At 40.2% G+C, this 19,862-nt stretch overlaps 1 protein-coding gene across 4 annotated transcripts in view; it reads right to left on the reverse strand.

Moving 5' to 3' along the window:
- The window catches only part of DNAJC15 (DnaJ heat shock protein family (Hsp40) member C15), a 100,354-nt gene that overhangs the window by 69,003 nt on the left and 11,489 nt on the right, over positions 1-19,862 (reverse strand). For 3 of the 4 annotated variants that reach the window (XM_074387777.1, XM_074387778.1, XM_074387779.1), the window contains exons 2-3: positions 6,246-6,365; positions 3,340-3,428 (exon numbers count right to left, since the gene is read on the reverse strand). The exons of the other annotated variant lie outside the window; for it this stretch is intronic. In XM_074387777.1, the coding sequence (XP_074243878.1) occupies positions 3,340-3,428; positions 6,246-6,327 (171 nt within the window). In that variant the 5' untranslated portion in view covers positions 6,328-6,365. The remainder of the gene's footprint in view (positions 1-3,339; positions 3,429-6,245; positions 6,366-19,862) is intronic. 4 annotated transcript variants of the gene reach the window in all.

Consider the following 19,862-nt stretch of genomic DNA (forward strand, 5'->3'; position numbering starts at 1 on the left):
AGGCAGAGTCCTGCTCTGTCGCCAGGCTGGAGTACAGTGGCACAACCTCAGCTCACTGCAACCTCTGTGTCCCGGGTTCAAGCGATTCTCCTGCCTCAGCCTCCTGAGTAGCTGGGACTAGAGGCGTGTGCCATCACGCATGGCTAATCTTTATATTTTTAGTAGAGACAGGGTTTCACCATGTTGGCCAGGATGGTCTGGATCTCCTGACCTCGTGATCCGTTTGCCATGGCCTCCCAAAGTGCTGGAATTATAGGCATGAGCCACCGCGCCAGGCTGAGGAGCTGTAGTTTGTTTCTTTTATATGCACAACACCATATTGATCCAGTTGTAAACAGAAAGATGTACTTCAATTTTTATTTTGAATATTTTTTAAACCATGATGCTTTAAAACTAAAACTGCCAATAACAGAATGAGAAAAAATGATACTGAAAAGACAGTATAACAGCAAAATGGTGAATCAGGCATAATGTTCTTACCACAACTACAGTCATTTTCTACCAACATGGCAATAACCAGGTTAAATGCCTAAAACTGTTCATGTGATTAAACAAATCTGTGAATTTTGCAGAAATAAAGAAATGTTGCTGTTTCTTTGACTCAGGAAAAATTGGAATATAAAAATAAATCAGAAAGTGTGATTTAAAAAAGATAAGTAAGTATATTCCTGTACCCTTGTATAGGCTAATATTGCCCTAACTGTAACACATATGTAGCAGTGGATGATAAATGTGGATGCCATAAGGCATCTTTTTAATTCTTAAAAAAAATTCTGCCAAAAAAAAAAAAAAAAAATCCACAAGGCTGCCTTGGGTGAGTTTTAGTTTTGAAACATTTTCTTTGAAGAGTCAGATATTTATGGCTTAGAAAAGTAGCTAACATTTTCTAGGCCTGCAGAATATCTAAATAAATTATTGGATATATTTGTTATTGTTATACAAAATTAGAGTGGCACACACCTACTTCTACTTATAGAACATGCTGATCTTTCTATAAATACATGCACATATATACCTAAAAATGAAATCAGTTACAAACTCCACCAAAAAAAAATTCTTTTACAACTGGCCCAGAATGGTGTTAGGGAATAGTGGTTTCTACGTAAGAAAAACCAAAAACCTAACATTCTACTCATGTCAAATTTAGAAGTTTAGTTTTTAACAATCTTGTCATGGTCACCGTGGGAAAAGAAAAGATGATATATACTCAAAAAACAAATTTATGTGATATGGGACAAGAGTATTTAAGTATTTAAAATTCACAACTTTAGAGTACACTTGTCAAAAATTACAAAAAGCAAAGCTTTCATTGCATTCTGACTATATACAATGCATGAATATTTTGGATTTAAAAACTTCCAGGCATATGCAAAAAATAGCACTGCAGACTTGGTGGCAAATTGTCAATGAAATCATTGATTGGTTTCAAAATGGTGGCAGAGTTACCACAGAGAATGGTTAACAGGATGAAACCTGGTTAATATTTTTGTATTTTTAGTAGAGATGGGGTTTTCACCCTGTTAACCAGGTGAAAACCTCATCTCTACTATAAATACAAGAAAAATTAGCCGGGTGTGGTGGCACGTACCTATATCCCAGCTACTTTGGAGGCTGAGGTTGCAGCATGCCAAGATTGTGCCATTGAGCTCCAGCCCAGACAACAGTGTGAGACTCAGTCTCAAAAAAAAAAAAAAAAAAGTCTTACGTTCTCACTAAATAGCACCAACACACAACTACGGTTTCTGATGCCTGCTGGCCCTTCAGGCCTGCTCTGTACCATTATCCTCCTCATTGTTAATTAGTACCCTTTCCCATTCCTCATGACTCTTACTAAACTTTTACTTTTCACATAAGCCTTCAAGTTTTTAATCCATGCAGCAAGCATGAACCCCTTATGCTTTCTACTCCTTCGCACCTGAATGCTATGTAAGGGGCTGCTATGGAAAGTCCATGGGCTTCAAGTTAATCAGACCTGAGCTCAATTCCACCTCAACATTCTGCAACCCTAAGCTATTCTCTCTGGGCCTATTTCATCATCTAGAAAATGATAATATAAATACCTATATCATAATATGCTCACAATGATTCAAACAAGGTTATGAAAAATGATCAGCACCTGTGTGAACATGGTGGATATTCCACGTAAGTCCTTTTTTCATTTTCACATTATTTACTCTTACTCCTTCTGTTCCTCTCTGCTTTACTCCTCCTGGGAAATCTTTACTCACCAATCAACTTCGAGCCCATCTTCTTACTCCTGTTCCTCTCTGCTTTCCCTCCTGGGAAATCCTACTCAGCAATCAATTTCAACCCCATCTTCTTACTCCTGTTCCTCTCTGCTTTACTTCTTCTAGGAAATCTTACTCAGCAATCAACTTCAAGCTCATCTTCTCAATAATGCTTTCCCCACTCACCTCTTACCTAAACACAACTCTTCAGTACTCAGCAGATCTTTCTACTACAATACGTATGACATTAGTTATACTCATTTACCTATTTCAAATCCCTTCCAACATACATGCTTCTGGAGGTACGGATTGTGTTGTATTTCTTTGGATTTCCAAAATCTAGCAAAGCATCTGGTACATAATACGTTTTCTAAAAGTCTGTATAACATGAAAATGATCTTAAGAAGCCTTCCTACCACCCAGATGTCTCTTGTAGCTCATACTATATGTGTACTATACTGGTGGCTGAAATTATGTTTTAAAATGGGAAAAAATAATGGACAACGCTAGTTAAACTTAATTAAGAATCTAACATATAGTCATGCTTCAAAATATCCTAGACCAGGTAATATATCCAAAAGTCTCATGAAAGACAAAGCAAATAAAGTTAGGACCTTGTCAGGTATATTTCCTTACCAAAAAATAAATAAATAAATAAAAATGAAGACTATCCACAGGTTATGTGGAAAACATGAAGGAATAACTAATTTGTTAAACAAACATTAAAGAAAATAAACTTCCAATGAAAAGGTTACGTAATTTAGCAAACAGCCATTTGAAGGCTACTTCCCATCTCTGACTGTCTCATTAATTAATTCAATAAATACTCAGTGAGTGTTTACTATGTGCCAGTCATGATGTTAAGCCCTAGGGATATATCAGACAAAATCACTATCCCCATGCAGTACATTTTAGTGAGAGACAGACAACAAACAGTATAAAAAAGAAAAATATATAATTATTTTACACAGTGATATGTGCTATGGAAAAGAAATTAAGCAGGTGAAGAATTAGGTGTGTGTTTACATGGTGAGAGCAATAAATTTAAAGTGAATTGGGCAAGCTTCGCTGAAAAAGGACTTTTGGGAAAAAAAGCAAAAGGATTCCTTACATTTTCGGCTAGCAATGGGAACAAGTTTAAAGGCCGTAAAGCACAGGTGGTGCCAGTGTGCCTGAGGAATAGCGAGAAGGCCAGTGTGCCTACAGCAGGGAGAGAGAGCAAAAAAAATAGGCAGTAAGGTCAGACAGGTCACAAGGAGAACAGAACGTGCTGGGCCTTATACGATCAACATAGAGACTAGATTTTCTCTGAGCGATACAATACATAATTGTTTGAGCAGAGGCCTAAGACTATCTCACTTAAAATTCTAAGGATCCTTCTACTTGTCATGTTGAGAATAGACTGTAAAGGACCAAAAGCAGAGGCATGGGGATGAGTTCTAATTCTATTAAATAATCCATGAAAGAGATAATGGTCACTTGGACTAGAGTGATTAATGATGGAAATGAGGAAAGTGGTGAGATACTAGACAGATTTTGGAAGTAAGGCCAATAGGATTTGCTGAGAGACTGGATATGGAGTCAAGGTTACTGTCTTGAACAACTAAAAGTATAAGAGAAGAGTCAAGGTAATTGTCTTGCACAACTGAAAGAATGAAACTGCCTTTGCTGCAAGGGCTGGGAGATATCTGAGGCAAAGAAAGGGGATGTCATGAACTCTCTTTTGGACTTATTTTCTAACAATATGCCATGATGAGTATGATAAATAAAACCTAAGCAAAGCAGTATGAGAATCCCTAACACTTAGAGGGTAAAGATAGGGAGGTCTCATCTACTAACGGAAAAGAAGAATGGGCCTGATGTTTCGAAAACATTCATTCTTTCGTTACCTTGCAGTGACTTAATTCCCAAGGCTTAATCACAAGCAAATCACTTTCTGCTGAACTCGGTGCTTATACTGTCTTACTATTAGGTTCAATTTCCACAAAGAAAACTCTTTGAATTTAAACAACAGCAAGTAGAAAGGAGAAAAAAGAGAGGTGTTGGGAACCAGCCCAACCCCGTAAGTGGGTGCCCTTAGTCCCTGTGGTGCCAAGGGATTGAGAAAAGGAAATAAAGACAGAAATACAAGAATAGAATTTACAGCATGGGTCCAGGGGACCAAAGCAAGCGTTGACCCCAAGCTAAGGCTCCAAACACTTTTATTACGTCTATAATTTCATTGATCTTATGAGTGTGGAAGGGGAGGGTGAAGGGGTAGAGAGCACTTAAGATCTTTCTAAGACCTGCAAACTAGTGCTCTGAGTATTTGACAGCATTTGAGATCCTTCTAAGACATGTTAAACTAGTACTCTGAGTTTATCATCCATTGCTATCAGGGTGTGGCTGCATCAGAAGTAGAGCGGATTAGAAGCCACCAGGCCTGACCATACCCAATGCATCCAGGGGCTTTTATCTCCCGAGCATTGAGAACATAGAGCAGGCGTCCCCAAACTTTTTACGCAGTGGGCCAGTTCACTGTCCCTCAGACCACTGGAGGGCCGCCACATACTGTGCTCCTCTCACTGACCACCAAAGAAAGAGGTGCCCCTTCCTGAAGTACGGCGGGGGGGGGGGGGGGGGGGGGGGGGGGATAAATGGCCTCAGGGGGCATGCGGCCCGCGGGCCGTAGTTTGGGGACACCTGACATAGAGTAATTAAAATCACTCCATATTCTGAGAACCTAGGCAGAGCCTGAGGTGTTCCGTGATCTCTGCCCTGCAAGGCTTTTCTCCTGGGCAGCTCCCATCTGCAAAGACCCTCCTGGATCTTGTGAGCAGAGGTTGCCTTCCTTCTCGGAGATCTTTGCCTGAGACCTCTTTAGGAGGCCCTCATACACTCTCCATGTTGAGAAGGCATTCATGGGACCAGAGCAGTATTCCCTGCTCTGCAACCGCCCCGAGGTGTTCCCCGGTGTTATCGAGCTCCTGGATGGTCTTTACCTTAGGCCTCCTGTTGCTGCTTCATTTCTAATTAACTGCACCAATAACATAGTTTAGTTAGGTGTATAAACTTCAGCATACTCTGAGCCAAGCAACCTTTTAATTATTTAGCTAGAATTAACATAGGTCTCCCCCTGGCCATCTTGACCCACAAGAGGGAACAAGAAAGTCTGCTGGCAAATCAGTATAATTTGGGAAAGAGAGGAATTATCCATGCAGATCAGAATAAGGAGCGGAGGAAAATTTACATTCAAGAAAAAGTGTCAGACGATAAAATGACATTAACAAGAGAATTTTTACAACTATCCTGCCCTAAAATCTTCAAGCCAATATAAATTTCAGACTTTGATATCTAAATTGAACCAGTCTACATTAATATACCCTACCCTTACCATTACTGTTCCATTGCAAAAAGGAAATACATTTGAACTCCTCCCAAAACATCAATTCCCCTGAAAGCCTTAAATTAAGCAAAAAAGAAAGGCAAAGCCAACTACATTTCTATTTGCTTTGTTTGTAAGTCACTTAATTTCTCTTAAACCACAGGCAAGCATTAATATCTATAGCAAGACTAATGAATAAATAAAGAGCAAAACAACAACACTAAATCAAAAGCCAAACATGTTAAGAAACAAAACTCTTAGGCTTATCCCAAATGAATGTTACTCCACTCCCCAGTATAATTAACAAAAAACTCCTCAAACTTAAATCTTCACTATAGATAATGATTTTTTAAGAATAATCTTTTTCACACTGTCAGAAAGGTCTAGGATAAATAAATAAATAATTAAAAGAATGATCTTTTAAGTACTTTTGCATTTACTCAAAATAATGGTGTGAGTTGTGGCTCTGCCTTCTCATAACATAAGAAGCTTTTAAGGTCGGATATGGTGGCTCACGCCTGTAATCCCAGCACTTTGGGAGGCCAAGGCGGGTGGATCAACAGAGGTCAGGAGATCAAGACCAGTCTGGCCAATATGGTAAAACCCTGTCTCTACTAAAAATACAAAAATTAGCCAGGCACGGTGGTACATACCTGTAGTCTCAGCTACTGGGGAAGCTGAAGTGGGAGAATTACTTGAACCTGGGAGGCGGAGGTTGCGGTGAGCCAAGATCATGCCACTGCACTCCAGCCTGGGCAACAGGGCAAGGCTACCTTTTAAAAAATAAAAAAAAATTTTAAAAAGCAGCTTTGTTCATATTAAACCAAAATGTGAATAAATGTGATGGGTCAGAAATCTTGCCCCAGTCATCAACCATTTCCTGGCAGCCTGGAGAGCACTTGGAGCCCCTGAATCCATCACAGGCTTGCTAAACCAGATTGCATACCTTGAACCCAGGTACATGGTGACAGTTAATTTTATGTGTTAACCTGCTATATTATGATTACCCAGTTAGTTAAATACTGATCTTGGGGTTGCTGTGAAGGTATTTTGGAGATGTGGCTAATATATATGGAGTTTATATTTGATAATCTATGTTAGCTAATTTATTTGGACCAATCATTTACAAAGATTTAAGAACAAAATTGAAGTTTCTCTGAAGAAGAAGAAATTCTGCCTCAAGAATCTCATCGTATCTGAAAACTCTCAGACTGTGGGCCTGCCCTACGAATTTTAGACTTGCCAGCTACACCACCATGTAAACAAATTCCCTGAAATAAACAGACAAAGGTTGAACATCCCCATTCTAAAAATTTGATATCTGAAATGCTCAAACTTTTTTGAGCATCAATGTGACATCACAAATTATTCACATGGGTAGCTAAGATAGAACCCTTGGCTTTCGGATAGTTCAATGTATACAAACTTTGTTTCATGCAAAAAATTATTGAAAATATTGTAAAAAATTCCAGCCTAGGCAACATAACAAAACCTCATCTCTACCAAAATTACAAACATTAGCCGGGCATAGTGGTGCATGGCAGTAGTCCCAGCGACTCAGTTGGAAGGGTGAGGGGGCTGAAGTGGAAAGATCATCTGAGTCCAGGGAGGTCAAGGCTAGAGGGAGCGATGACCGAGCCACTGCACTCCAGCCTGGATGACAGAGTGGGGCTCTATCTCTAAATAAATAAACAATTAAATAAACAAACTGTATAAAATTGCCTTTCAGCTATGTGTATATGGTGTCTATTAAACATAAATGAGTTTCATGTTTAGACTTGGGTCTCATCCCCAAGATACTTCATTTCGTATATGCAAACATTCCAAAATCCAGAATAACCCAAAATCTGAAATATTTCTGGTCCCAAGCATTTCAGATAAGGGATATCCAATCTGTACATACATACATGCATACATACCACTTGGTTCTATTTCTCTAGAGAACCCTGACTGACACAAATTTCTGTTCCGTTTCAGAAATTAATGCTTTTGGTATCCCCTTAATTCATTATTCACAAATTAATTCAATATTTAAATATTTAATTTGCATGCCCACTACAGGCTAGGCACTGCACTAGGCATAGAGATACAGATCAATAAAATGACCTTACAAAGGTTACAAATTGATTCTCATCTCAATCTCAAAACAAAACGTATGACCTTCGAAACTTATTAGTTGTTATTATTATTATTTTTTTGTTGTTGTTTTTGGAGACAAGAGTCTCACTTTCTTGCCCAGGCTGGAATGCAGTTGTGTGATCTCGGTTCACTGCAACCTCCCCTTTCTGGGTTCAAGGGATTCCCCTGCCTCAGCCTCCCAAGTAGCTGGTTCCACAGGCATGTGCCACCACAACCGGCTAATTTTTTGTATTTTATTAGAGACTGGGTTTCACCGTGTTAGCCATGATGGTCTCAATCTCCTGACCTCATGATCCGCCCACCCTGGCCTCCCTAAGTGCTAGGATTACAGGTGTGAGCCACCTCGCCCAGGCAAACTTAATTTTTTTTTTTTTGACTTTTGACACTAGATTTAACTTGAGAGGTGAAAATTACATTTTTACTTCTTTATTACAATTTCATAAGTCAGTGTTGACAGAAGGTGGTGGAAGTGAGAGGCTGGAAAATGGTTTCAGAGGGTATTTAATCAGAGGCCGCTATTAATGAAGACACCTTTGCAAAATTATAACAGTGAGAGAAATCTAACACAGCTGACTCCACTTGCTTCTAACCTACAAGCTAACTGTCCTCCTTTACTGGGTGTGGGCCAAGCTAACTATGAGAGGAATTTATAGTTTAAAGTAAGAAGGATAATAGTCCCTTCCTGAAACTAATCCCCTCCTTGTTCAGGGACTGAAACCACCTTTGTAAACTAATGAAAGGCTACCAGGTTAGAATTATGGGAGGGGCATGAATTCTGCTAAAACCTACCCACAGTTAAGTGATAACCAGCCATTGTTCCCTGGCCTACTTACTGCTCAGGAGTCATGTGGCTGTGGCCAGAGGTCACAAGATTTATAAACTTCCCCAATTGCTTCTATAGATAATATCACTATTGTAAGATCTAAGACTGGTCTTCACCTGGATCCATGACTCTTACCAAGGAACTGACTCCACAGCTCCTATAACCCCCACCCAGAAACTGACTCAGCACGCAAAGAGATTTCTGACACTCCTATGATTTCACCACCACCCAATCTATCAGCAGCGTCCACTCCCTGGCCCTCCTGCCCATCTAACTAACCTTAAAAACCCTAGCCTTTGAGCTCTTGGAGAGGCAAATTTGAGAAACATCCGTCCTCCCACTCAGCTGGCCTTGTAATAATTAAACTCTTTCTCTACTGAACACCACTCTCAATGTACTGACTTTATCTGTGCAGCAAGAAGAACCTGTTGGGATATAAGCGTTAAGAAACTAGCATCTAGTCTTACACATTTTCTCTGTTGAGCTGGTCCCTACCCTATGTGGTACCATGACTTTTTTTCTCGAAATAAGCTCTCCCTCTTTTGAATTTGCTGGCTTTCAGCTGGGAGCTGGGACATCTGAGTCATATTCCCCCATCCTAGTTGACTCTTAATGCATTCCTGCCCTTCTGTTTCACCACCCTTCAACTAAAGATGTTATGACTGATCCCTGTCCCTAACACAGGAGAGTACCTACTATATATTGCTTCTCAGCTCCTAAATAAGAAGAAGAAATGAAACTCTAGCAGTCCTCTTAGTTTTGCTTTCCACAGTTACAATGCAATAACTTATTTCCAGAGAAAGAGAGATCATATTCACATAACTGTTATTACAGTATACTGTTATTACTGTTCCACTGTATTATGTTACTGTGGTTAATTTCTTATTGTACCTAATTTATAAACTAAATTAAGTGTATATAAGAAAAACAATTGTATATGAAGGGTTCAGTACTATAGGAAAAAAATACTTTGTATGTAGGGTTCAGTACTAACCACAGTTTCAGGCATCCACTGGTGGTCTTGGAACATCTATCCCACAGATAAGAGGGGACCTACTAAGACAGGCAGCAGGATTAAGTAAAAATCCACCATGAAAGAAGTCAATGTCAGTGTTACGGTCTTACCTATTTAGATACCACCACCTGGCTACTTCCCAGCTTATTGCTCCATTGTAATCCTGGGCCACACTTCAAAACTTCCCTCCCTCACCATGCTATGAACCTCTAGAGAGCAAGAGACAGGCTTCATTCACCTTTGTATTCCCAATACATAGTAAAGGCTAAATAAAGGCTGGCAATTAATTGACTGCATGGATGTATTCATGGAGAGATGGTAAAACAGACAGCTGGCCAGCTGGCTGAGTCCTCTGCTTCTGGATCACAGACTGCTTCTTAGAAAAGTACAGTTAAAACTGAAGCACAGGTTCAAGGTTAGGCCAAGAAGGGAAACATGAGGATATAGGTAGAGAACCACGGTTAGATGGTGAATTCCGACTCAGATTCCGCCCTCAACTCACTGTTACCTTATGTTATTGCAATCGAGTCTGTGTGTGTGTTGGGAGGCAGGGAACATTTACAAAATATGTTACATAACCACAGAATATGTTAAAAACAGACTAGGCCTGCAGAATACTTTAAATACAGATTAGACCAGACAACCTGTAAAATGTAAAGTCAACTTCCATCTATTTAACATTATGGAGTCATTTCAAGATTACCTGTTTATGGTTACAGAAACAGGTAAGCCAAAAAGGGACAAAAATTTCAAAGCCAAAACCAAATTCTAGTTAGAAAATAAGCCATAAAAAATATTTGTAAAAGGCTTCAGCATTTGAAAAGAATTTATTAGGAAGAAAGAACTATAGTAGGCTCTATATCTTTGCTTTGTGGCTCTTGATGGCTGGCACATATGTCAAGTCTAGTAATGCAACTTCTGACAATTGTTTTTAAGTCTGAAGCTTCAGATACAGCTGCTCTCAAAAGTTCAGTCTTCTGGATTCCTCAAGGTTCATTCGGGTCTAGGAGTGAGATTCTTTAACTTGCTCATCCCTGCTATTTAATTCACTAGTCCTAAATTTATCTATCTGTCTATCTGTCTGTCTGTCTGTCTGTCTGTCTATTTATTTATTTATTTTAGATGGAATCTCGCTCTGTTGCCCGGGATGGAGTGGAGTGGTGTGATCTCAGCTCACTGAAACCTCAGCCTCCTAGGTATAAGCAATTTTCCTGTCTCAGTCTCCCGAGTAGCTAGGACTACAGGAGCATGCCACTGCACCTGGCTAATTTTTATATTTTTAGTAGAAATAGGGTTTTACCATATTGGTCAGGCTGGTCTCGAACTCCTGACCTCAGGTGATCCACCTGCTTCAGCCTCCCAAATTGCTGGGATTACAGATGTGAGCCACCACACCCAGCCAAATTTATTTCTTTCAAGTTTAAACTGTATCCTTAGTTCTGTTTTCTAAAACTTGAAGGAAAGGATCTTTTTCACCCAACCAACATCTTTTTATCATTTTATTATTGTACTGAAATTTTATTAAAATTTTTTGGTCAATGAGTTTCTAAATTCCTGAAATAAGTTCTGAACGATTTTGCCTATGTCCTCAAATTAGCCTTCCTTTGGTGCCCCCACCCCCTGACTCCTACACACTCAATCACACACTTCTCCCCTCAATAAATTTACTTCTTGTCCCTTTATGGAAATTTTTCATTTTTGTTTGATTGCATGGAAAGTACAAGCAAAAGGACACAAAGACTTCTAGGTATGAAACACTATAATTTTATACAAAAAGATGTTTCTGGGGCATTTTCAATAGTTTCCACAGGATGTTTTGTTGACATTTCCGAGGGTAATAATAAATTAAGTCAACATGACAGAATCATAGAATTAAGGAAGACACTGAGGGCCTGAGAAGTTACCTGACTTGCAAATTGCAGCACAATTATCAGTGTCTGCACTGGACTAGAGCCCAGGTATTTGAATTCCAGAACAGAGCTCATGCCTTTAAGCAACAATCTTAAGTCACTCCCACAATCCCTTTAAAGGATTATAAAAATTACTCACAGATTTTTTCCAGTGTGAGCTCACACTCAACAAAACACCCCATCTGCCCATTCGCAAAAAAAGTATATAGTCTTGTACAACTTATTACTAAGTAGGTTTTTAAATTTCCTAGAGAATACAGTGTCATTTTTATTATCTAACCTCAAGCTAGATCCTAGCACCAGGCCTTGGTGTCCTTACTCCTCATAATTCTTTATTTCATGAAATTTTATCTTTGGTCTCTTTCCCCTCAGTTGTATTTTCAATACTCCTATATTTAATATAAAAATTTTGCTCAAGCCTGTAATCCCAGCACTTTGGGAGGCCGAGGCGGGTGGATCACAAGGTCGAGAGATCGAGACCAACCTGGTCAACAGGGTGAAACCCCGTCTCTACTAAAAATACAAAAAATCAGCTGGGCATGGTGGCGCGTGCCTGTAATCCCAGCTACTCAGGAGGCTGAGGCAGGAGAATTGCCTGAACCCAGGAGGCGGAGGTTGCGGTGAGCCGAGATCGCGCCATTGCACTCCAGCCTGGGTAACAAGAGCGAAACTCCGTCTCAAAAAAAAAAAAAAAATTTTGATGAGTTTGATGAGTATGAAAGTGGCATTACTAGTCCTCCTTCAGCTTTTCTTCTGGATGGGGCCATGTGACAATCTGCCATACCTCCAGTACACAGCCTGTTAATAATGAGAGGTATAACATTTTCACCAAGTCTTACAAATTGTCAAAAAAATGGTTCAGTGAACAATCTCCTTATGCTAGGAATGCAAATTGGGACAATGTGTCTTGAGGTTACTTTGGTCACAGGAATCAATAACTTTAAATATACTAATGTTTTTAGGCTGAGTAACTACGATTCAAAAAAATTATCCTAAGAAAATAATCAGAAAAATCCATAAAAATATTTAATAAAAATTCATCACCATGTTTTATTTGTAATACAAAATATTGGAAACAATCTGACTACTCAACAATGAGGGAATAATTAAATAAATTAAGGCACATGTAAAATATGAATCAACAATTAAATACATTATCGACGAATGTTTAGCAACCATACATTAAGTACAGAATAAAAGCAGGCTACAAAAAAAGAATGCTTTCATTAAAACAAAGTCTTGGGATCATTAGACTAGAATCAAAGAAATATGGTTTGAGTTTTGGCTCCTTGTCAGCTTCATGACCCGCCCAAGTCACAAGACCTCTGTGTGTTCCTTCATGTGTAAAATGAGGATGATGATTATACTTAATTCCAAAATAAGTTAGGGCATTCATTACATAAACTAGTATATTTGACACAGGATAAACATTTAACAAATGGTAGCTATTACAATTACTATATAATATTACATAATCGTTTCTTTTTAAAATCAGGGGGAAAAAATGAAAGTTATCAAAAAAAGAAAAATCTTAGGAATATCCCACCTTGTGAGATGGGTTTAACAAGTTTTAACTTCAGAAGACAGAAAAACCCTCTGACCTGTCTACTTTAAAATAAACTTTAAAAATGAATTCTTCCTGGCATTCTTCAATAAGAACTAGTACACTGATCTTTGGTGTCTCTCTTTTTATCCTTGCACTTAAATCTGCACCCTGATCATAAAAATGATCCCACTGTGTCTCTAGCTGGCCTCTGTCCTATCAAGTACTCCAACAAGTTTTTATTATACTGACTTTGAAGTTTCCAGCAAGAACGCCTCAAACTCTCTTTTTCAGCTTATATCCGATGTACACCTTATCTGCAACATTTTGTAGCTTTGCTTATTTATTCTTGCTTGAGAAATCATCCCCTTTAATGAAAGCTACTTTTACTCTCTTACGGCAACCAATCCTACTTTAAGGCATGGCTGCTACGGCCCTTCTGGAGTGGCCACCACAGCACTGTGTGGAGCTGGCTGCAGAAGGGGAGGCACTGTGGGGGCTGTGCATTCAGCTAAGCTTCCAGGAGCTGGGAACGAGTGGAAGGCCCACCACCTACCAAGCTGGCTGGGCAGGAGCCAAGTGCTCCCCGGCACAGCTGCAGCCACCCAGCCACACTCTCAGGAACCCAGGAAGCCCCCTGCCTCTACAGGCTTTGAAGTGCCTGCTCATGCTTCTTGGCCTCTCCCCACTCCCAGCATCCACTCCACTGTGGGACAAAGTTGTGGCTAAGCTCAGGCACTGTCTCAACCCAGCTGGGTGTGCATGCACTCAGGACGGCCTGCTCCCTGCCCCTTCAGCCCCCTCCAGACTTTGGCCACCGACAAGCCTGAGGGAAGTCTGACAGGGGACTGAGGGCAGCTTGGTGTGGGCCTGTGGGCTCCCTGCAGCACTGACAGCCAGGGTGACATGAAGGGCATGTTAATGGCAGTGCGAAGTTGACAGGTTCCTGGGCAGGAAAGGGTGAGTTCCTGGTGGGACTCCTCCTTCAAGCTAGGACCAGCCTAAAGCCTATGGGCCAGCTTGCCGGTTCTGGATGAAGTCCACCAACTGGATTGAGAAGTTCATTGATGACCAATCAGCCAGTTGGATGGTGCTTTTTCCAGGGCTGCCCATGGCCACTCATGGACCAATCAACATGCACTTCCTACATTCTGAGCACATAAAAACCTGCAGACTCAGCCAGACTCACTCACTCATCAGAATAACCTGTCTGTAGATAGGAGCTACCCAGTCCAGGTCTCCTCTCTGCTGAGGGCTGCACTTGGTGTGGTGATGCTGCCTGTAGTCCCAGCTACTCGGGAGGCTGAGATGGGAGGACTGAGGTGTGAGTACAGCCTGGGAGGTGGAAGTTGCAGTGAGCTAAGATTATATCACTACACTCCAGCCTGCATGACAATGAGAGTCTGTCACACCCTCCCCCAAAAAATTGGAAAAACATTTTGTCCAATCACAGTTAAAAAAAAAAAGTAACAAAATAAAATGGAATCTGAAAAAGTCTTCAGATAAGAAGGCAGATTTTTAGAATCCAATTTTTAAAATGTAAAATTGATACTTTGGACTGGGCACAGTGACTTATGCACGTAATCCCAGCACTTTGCGAAGCAGAGGTGGGAGAATCCCTTGAGCCCAGAAGTTCAAAATCAGCCTGGGCAACATAGCAAGACTCCATCTCTACAAAATATAAAAATAAAAAAGCCAGGCATGATGGCACACTCCTGTGGTCCCAGCATCTTGGGAAGCTGAAGCTGAAGTAGGAAGATCACTTCAGCCTGGGAAATTGAGACTGCAGTGAGCTATGATCACACCACTGTACACCAGCCTAGGAGACAGAGCAAGAACCTGTCTCAAAAGAAATAAAAAGCAAGTTTAAAAATAAATTGGTACTTTGAAAAAAATTATTTACAAATCAATACAGTAATTATTCAAAAATCACATAATACCTTAAAAAAAAATCTGTCAGGTACTATATAGTAATGTCTTTGAATTAAACTTTAACATCACTGCAGCTAGGCATTATTGGGAGGGAGAGGGAAGTGCTATTTAAAGTAGCATTCCTTTCACTCTTGGTTTCCTCTTTAGTTCTAACGCCTACGATATAAAAACATTTTATCAGTGTGTTGGTGATTGTTAAATTCTAGGTATTCCAAAAGGAAGTGAAAATCATTCTCTTGAAGACCACATTTAGTTCTTTAGAGGAAGGAATATGCAATAAATATTTTACCTTGCCGGGTGCAATGGCTCACACCTGTAATCCCAGCACTTTGGGAGGCCAAGGCGGTGGATCAAGAGGTCAAGAGATCGAGACCACCCTGGTCAACATGGTGAAACCCCGTCTCTACTAAAAATACAAAAATTAGCTGGGCATGGTGGCGCACGCCTGTAGTCCCAGCTACTCGGGAGGCTGAGGCAGGAGAATTGCTTGAACCCAGGAGGCGGAGGTTGCGGTGAGCCGAGATTGCGCCATTGCACTCCAGCCTGGGTAACAAGAGTGAAACTCCAACTCAAAAAAAAAAAAAAAAAAAAAAATACATACATATATATGTATGTATTTTTTTTTACCTTATACCCAGAGATAGGTTCTTTTCTGTTCACCTGACCTGTACTAAGATTCTATTAAAAAAACTTGAAATACAATGGTAAATGCAGAAGAGTTAATGAGTCTCTTCCTTTCACAATCCCCCCCACCACCAACCTCCCTCCATTAGCAGTCCCTAACACCAGATATTGAAAAACAAAAATAATGCCCAAACCAAACACACACAAAAGTACTTTACTGAAGCTTCAGGGAAAAATTCTACTGTCCTTGATGGACTGAAAGCAGCAGCCATATGTAACAAGACAAGGATCTTTACTCTTACCTCATCAGCTATATAGGGAAAAAAGATAAAGGAATTGGGGAAGATTTGGTGGGAGGAGAAAAATGGATTAGGATCTTAAGTTATGACCGAGAATGAAGTTCCCCATGAGATAAAATGTTATATACACAGAACTCATTGGAGAAATGGTTGATTTTAGGACTGGGGCAGGAAATACACAAAATGAGCCTAGAGTACCATGCAGTACCAGAAAGTAAGAAAGTGCTCAAAAAATCCCCTACAATGTTGAGGATATGACAAAAGTACATAAGAGTCAACAAAAGAGATCCCAACAGCCAAAGATGAAACAGGCCGGACAACAACATAAATACAGTATTGGATTATAAATCCAAAGCATAAAATTAATATCCATGAAACCAAACTAAATAAATGATAAATGGGAGTGAGTATAAGGACAAATCTCCCATGCAGAAGAATTCCAAATAATCTGACAGATTATGCTACACTCAAGAATGGAGATCATAACTCTCTACTTAAATGTGGGCTGCACAAAGTGACTTTCTTGCAAAAAGTACAGTATGCAAATAAAGTTTACAGTTAACTCACAAATACTACTGCATCAGATTAGATCAACATCAATTGCAAGAAACATGTTTATAGTATGTACACTTCAAGCGATGTGATGAAAATGGCACTTCACCTTTTTTTTTTTTTCTGCTTCTACTTCACAGAATTTTTTTTTTTTTTTTTTTTTTGAGACAGAGTTTTGCTCTTGTCGCCCAGGCTGCAGTGCAATGGCACTAACTCAGCTCGACGCAACCTCTGCTTCCCAGGTTCAAGCGATTCTCCTGCCTCAGTCTCCTGAATAGCTGGGATTACCGGCATGCACCAACATGCCCACCTAATTTTTGTATTTTCAGCAGAGATGGGGTTTCACCATGTTGACCAGGCTGGTCTCAAACTCCTGACCTCAGGTGATCCACCCACCTCGGCACCCCAAAGTGCTGGGATTACAGGCATGAGCCACTGCACCCAGCCCGGCACTTCACCTTTCTGATCTTCCTCCCAAAAACCTACAACTCCAGTCCAAACATGAGAAAAACATCTAAGAAATTCCAATAGAGGGGTATTCCACAAAATACCTAAACAGTATACCTCAAACCTGTCAAGGTCATCAAAAATAAGTCTGAAAAACTCTCACAGCCACAAGAAGCCGAAAGAAACATGAAAACTAAATGTATGTGGTACCTGGTTGACATCCTGGAACAGAAAAAGGACATCAACTAAAAAGCATGAGAATCTGAATAAAATATGACTCGGGTTAATAACAATGTATCAATATTAGTTTGTTATTATTATTTTTCTTCCCAAATAGGATCTCGCTCTGTCACCCAGGCTGGAGTGCAGTGGTATGATCACAGTTCACTATAACCTTGAACTCCTGGGCTTAACTGATCCTATCACCTCAGCCTCACAAACAACTAAAACTACCGGCATGTGCCACCATAAGTGACTAAGTTTTAAAATTTTCTGTAGAAATGGGATCTCAGTATATTGTCTTGATATAGTTTGGAGTTGTGTCCCTGACCAAATCTCACTTTCAATCTAATTCCCAACGTTGGAGGTGGGGCCTGGTGGGAGGTGATTGGATCATGGAGGCAATGTCTCATGAGCGGTTTAGTACCATCCCCTTGGTGCTATCCTTGTGATAGTGAATTTGTGTTAGATCAGGTTGTCTGGGAGTATGCAGCACCTCCCCGTCTCTCTGTCTTCCTCCTGCTCTGGCCATGTGAAATGGTGGCTCCCACTTTGTCTTCTGCCATGATTGCAAGTTTTGTAGTTCTCTCCAGATGCTGATCAAATGCCAGCATCATGCTTCCTGTACAGCCTATGGGACTGTGAGCCAATTAAATCTCTTTTCTTTATAAATTACCCAGTCTTGAAAGCTAATGGTACTTATTTATTTTTGTTGCTGTTGTTGAGACAGAGTCTTGCTCTGTCACCCAGGCTAGAGTGCAGTTGCACGACCTGGGCTCACTGCAGCCTCTACCTCCTGGGTTCAAGGGATTCTCCTGCCTCAGCCTCCCAAGTAGCTGGGACTACAGGCATGTGCCACCACACCCAGCTAATTTTTGTATATTTTTAGTAGAGATGGGGTTTCACCATATTGACCAGGCTGGTCTAAAACTCCTGGCCTCAAGTAATCTGCTCACCTTGGCCTCCCTAAGTTCCAGGATTACAAGTATGAGCCACCACGCCTGGCAACAGTATTTATTTCATCTCTAATAGCATGGAAATAATATTTGAAGGACTTAAGACAGTGCAAATGGTATTCCATAAAATAATACTCTATTTCCCTTACACTGTGGGTTAAACTGACTTCTGTGCATTAAGGGAACACTTAATATTTCAAAAAGTGTTTTCTAACATTGCTTTTAGGAGGCTGCTTTCAAATTTCTCAGTAACAGGGGAATTCAAATTACTTTATAGCTGAAATCAGATGTGTTGGTCTCAGGCCTATCTGCATTCACCAATCAATTCCTTGGCTATTTTCTGTTCTGTTAGAATAGCTACATCCTACAAGCTCTTGTGTCAGCTGGCTCCCAGTACAGTCAGACCAATGGGATGCAATGGTGAAAGACTGGACAGTGAAAACAAGGAAGAAACCAGGGTATTACCGCCCCTTCCTCTCCACCTTTAGCAACTGCTGCAGCAGCAGCAGTGGCTCCAGCTCCCCTACAGACATCCATGGTTTCAATTAATGTAGAGTGGTTTTGAAAACACCAACTCCTCCGTTTGGCCCTACAGCTCTAGGAGTGATATTGGTTCCTCACTGTTCCCAATCTCTGGATTGCTTTGCCATCCTGTTTCGTTTCTCAACGACTCCAACAGCTATGAAAGCAATGCCTTGAATTACATTTCCCTTGTTTTATATTATTTAAGTTATATTTTCCTAGTTAGAACTTGAGTGACACAATTAGCAAAGTTGAAGGGGAAAGAGAAACAAAGAGAATATTCTGATTAGAAGCACAGACGCAAGAAAGCAGAGTACCTCTGGGATTCATCTACTTCTTAAATAGGTGACCTTGCACAAATTATTTCAGTGCTTTAAGCCTCAATTTATTCATCTACAAGTAGGGGGCTTATAATATTAATAGTATCTATACCTCCTAGGGTTATTATATAGACTAAATGAATTCACGCATTGAAGACATTAGCATAAAGCCCCGCACAAAACATTTCAGCTATCATTACTATTATTGCTGCTACCATCTCCTCCTCTATACTCCCAGAGTACTACCCACTGTAATCCATTTTCAACTGGGCTTGTCCTCTTCTACAGGATCTCCGCTGCTGAGGAGTTGCCAGTCTAGGAGTCTAGGTTTGGTTTCTACCTTTCTTAAAAACAGTGCTCTGGGCTTAATTCTCCTGAAGGCCTCCACTGATCACACAACTCCTACAAAACTAACTGTCTACAAATTTGGTCCACATTCCTTAATTTGCCATTTGGAGCTATCTATAGTCATAACTCAACCTACCTTTCCTTATTTTTCTTCCTTGATACAACCCACATTTTAGAAAACCTGTTTTTTTCTTTCTGGTTTCTTTTGAAAACTCAAATGTCTGGTAATAATGGTTTATTCCAATGATCTGCCTCCTTTAGAAAAGCAAGTACTCTCTCATCTTGCTACAATCATCACTCATACAACACAATAGCATTTAACCCAGTCATCCCCTCACTCATTTATGCAACCTGCCTGGCCCCCTTAAGCATGTGAATTTGCTACCTCTGCCTAAGATTTTATCTTTTTAACTTAGCTCATATTCTTCCCTTTTTTTATTCCCTTTTCTCAATGTTCGGCTCATTCAACTCATTCATTAACTTTTCACAAAGTTTTCTCTGATTTTCCAAACAAGAAACAACGGATCATTCCTATGAAATCAAGCATTGTATCCACATATCTCTCTTATGACACCTATGCTTTAGTCTTTCATTCACCTACCCTTGAAAAGGCATTTACTA

This window comes from Saimiri boliviensis, chromosome 16 (assembly GCF_048565385.1).
Source record: "Saimiri boliviensis isolate mSaiBol1 chromosome 16, mSaiBol1.pri, whole genome shotgun sequence".
In the NCBI taxonomy this organism is placed as follows: domain Eukaryota; kingdom Metazoa; phylum Chordata; class Mammalia; order Primates; family Cebidae; genus Saimiri; species Saimiri boliviensis.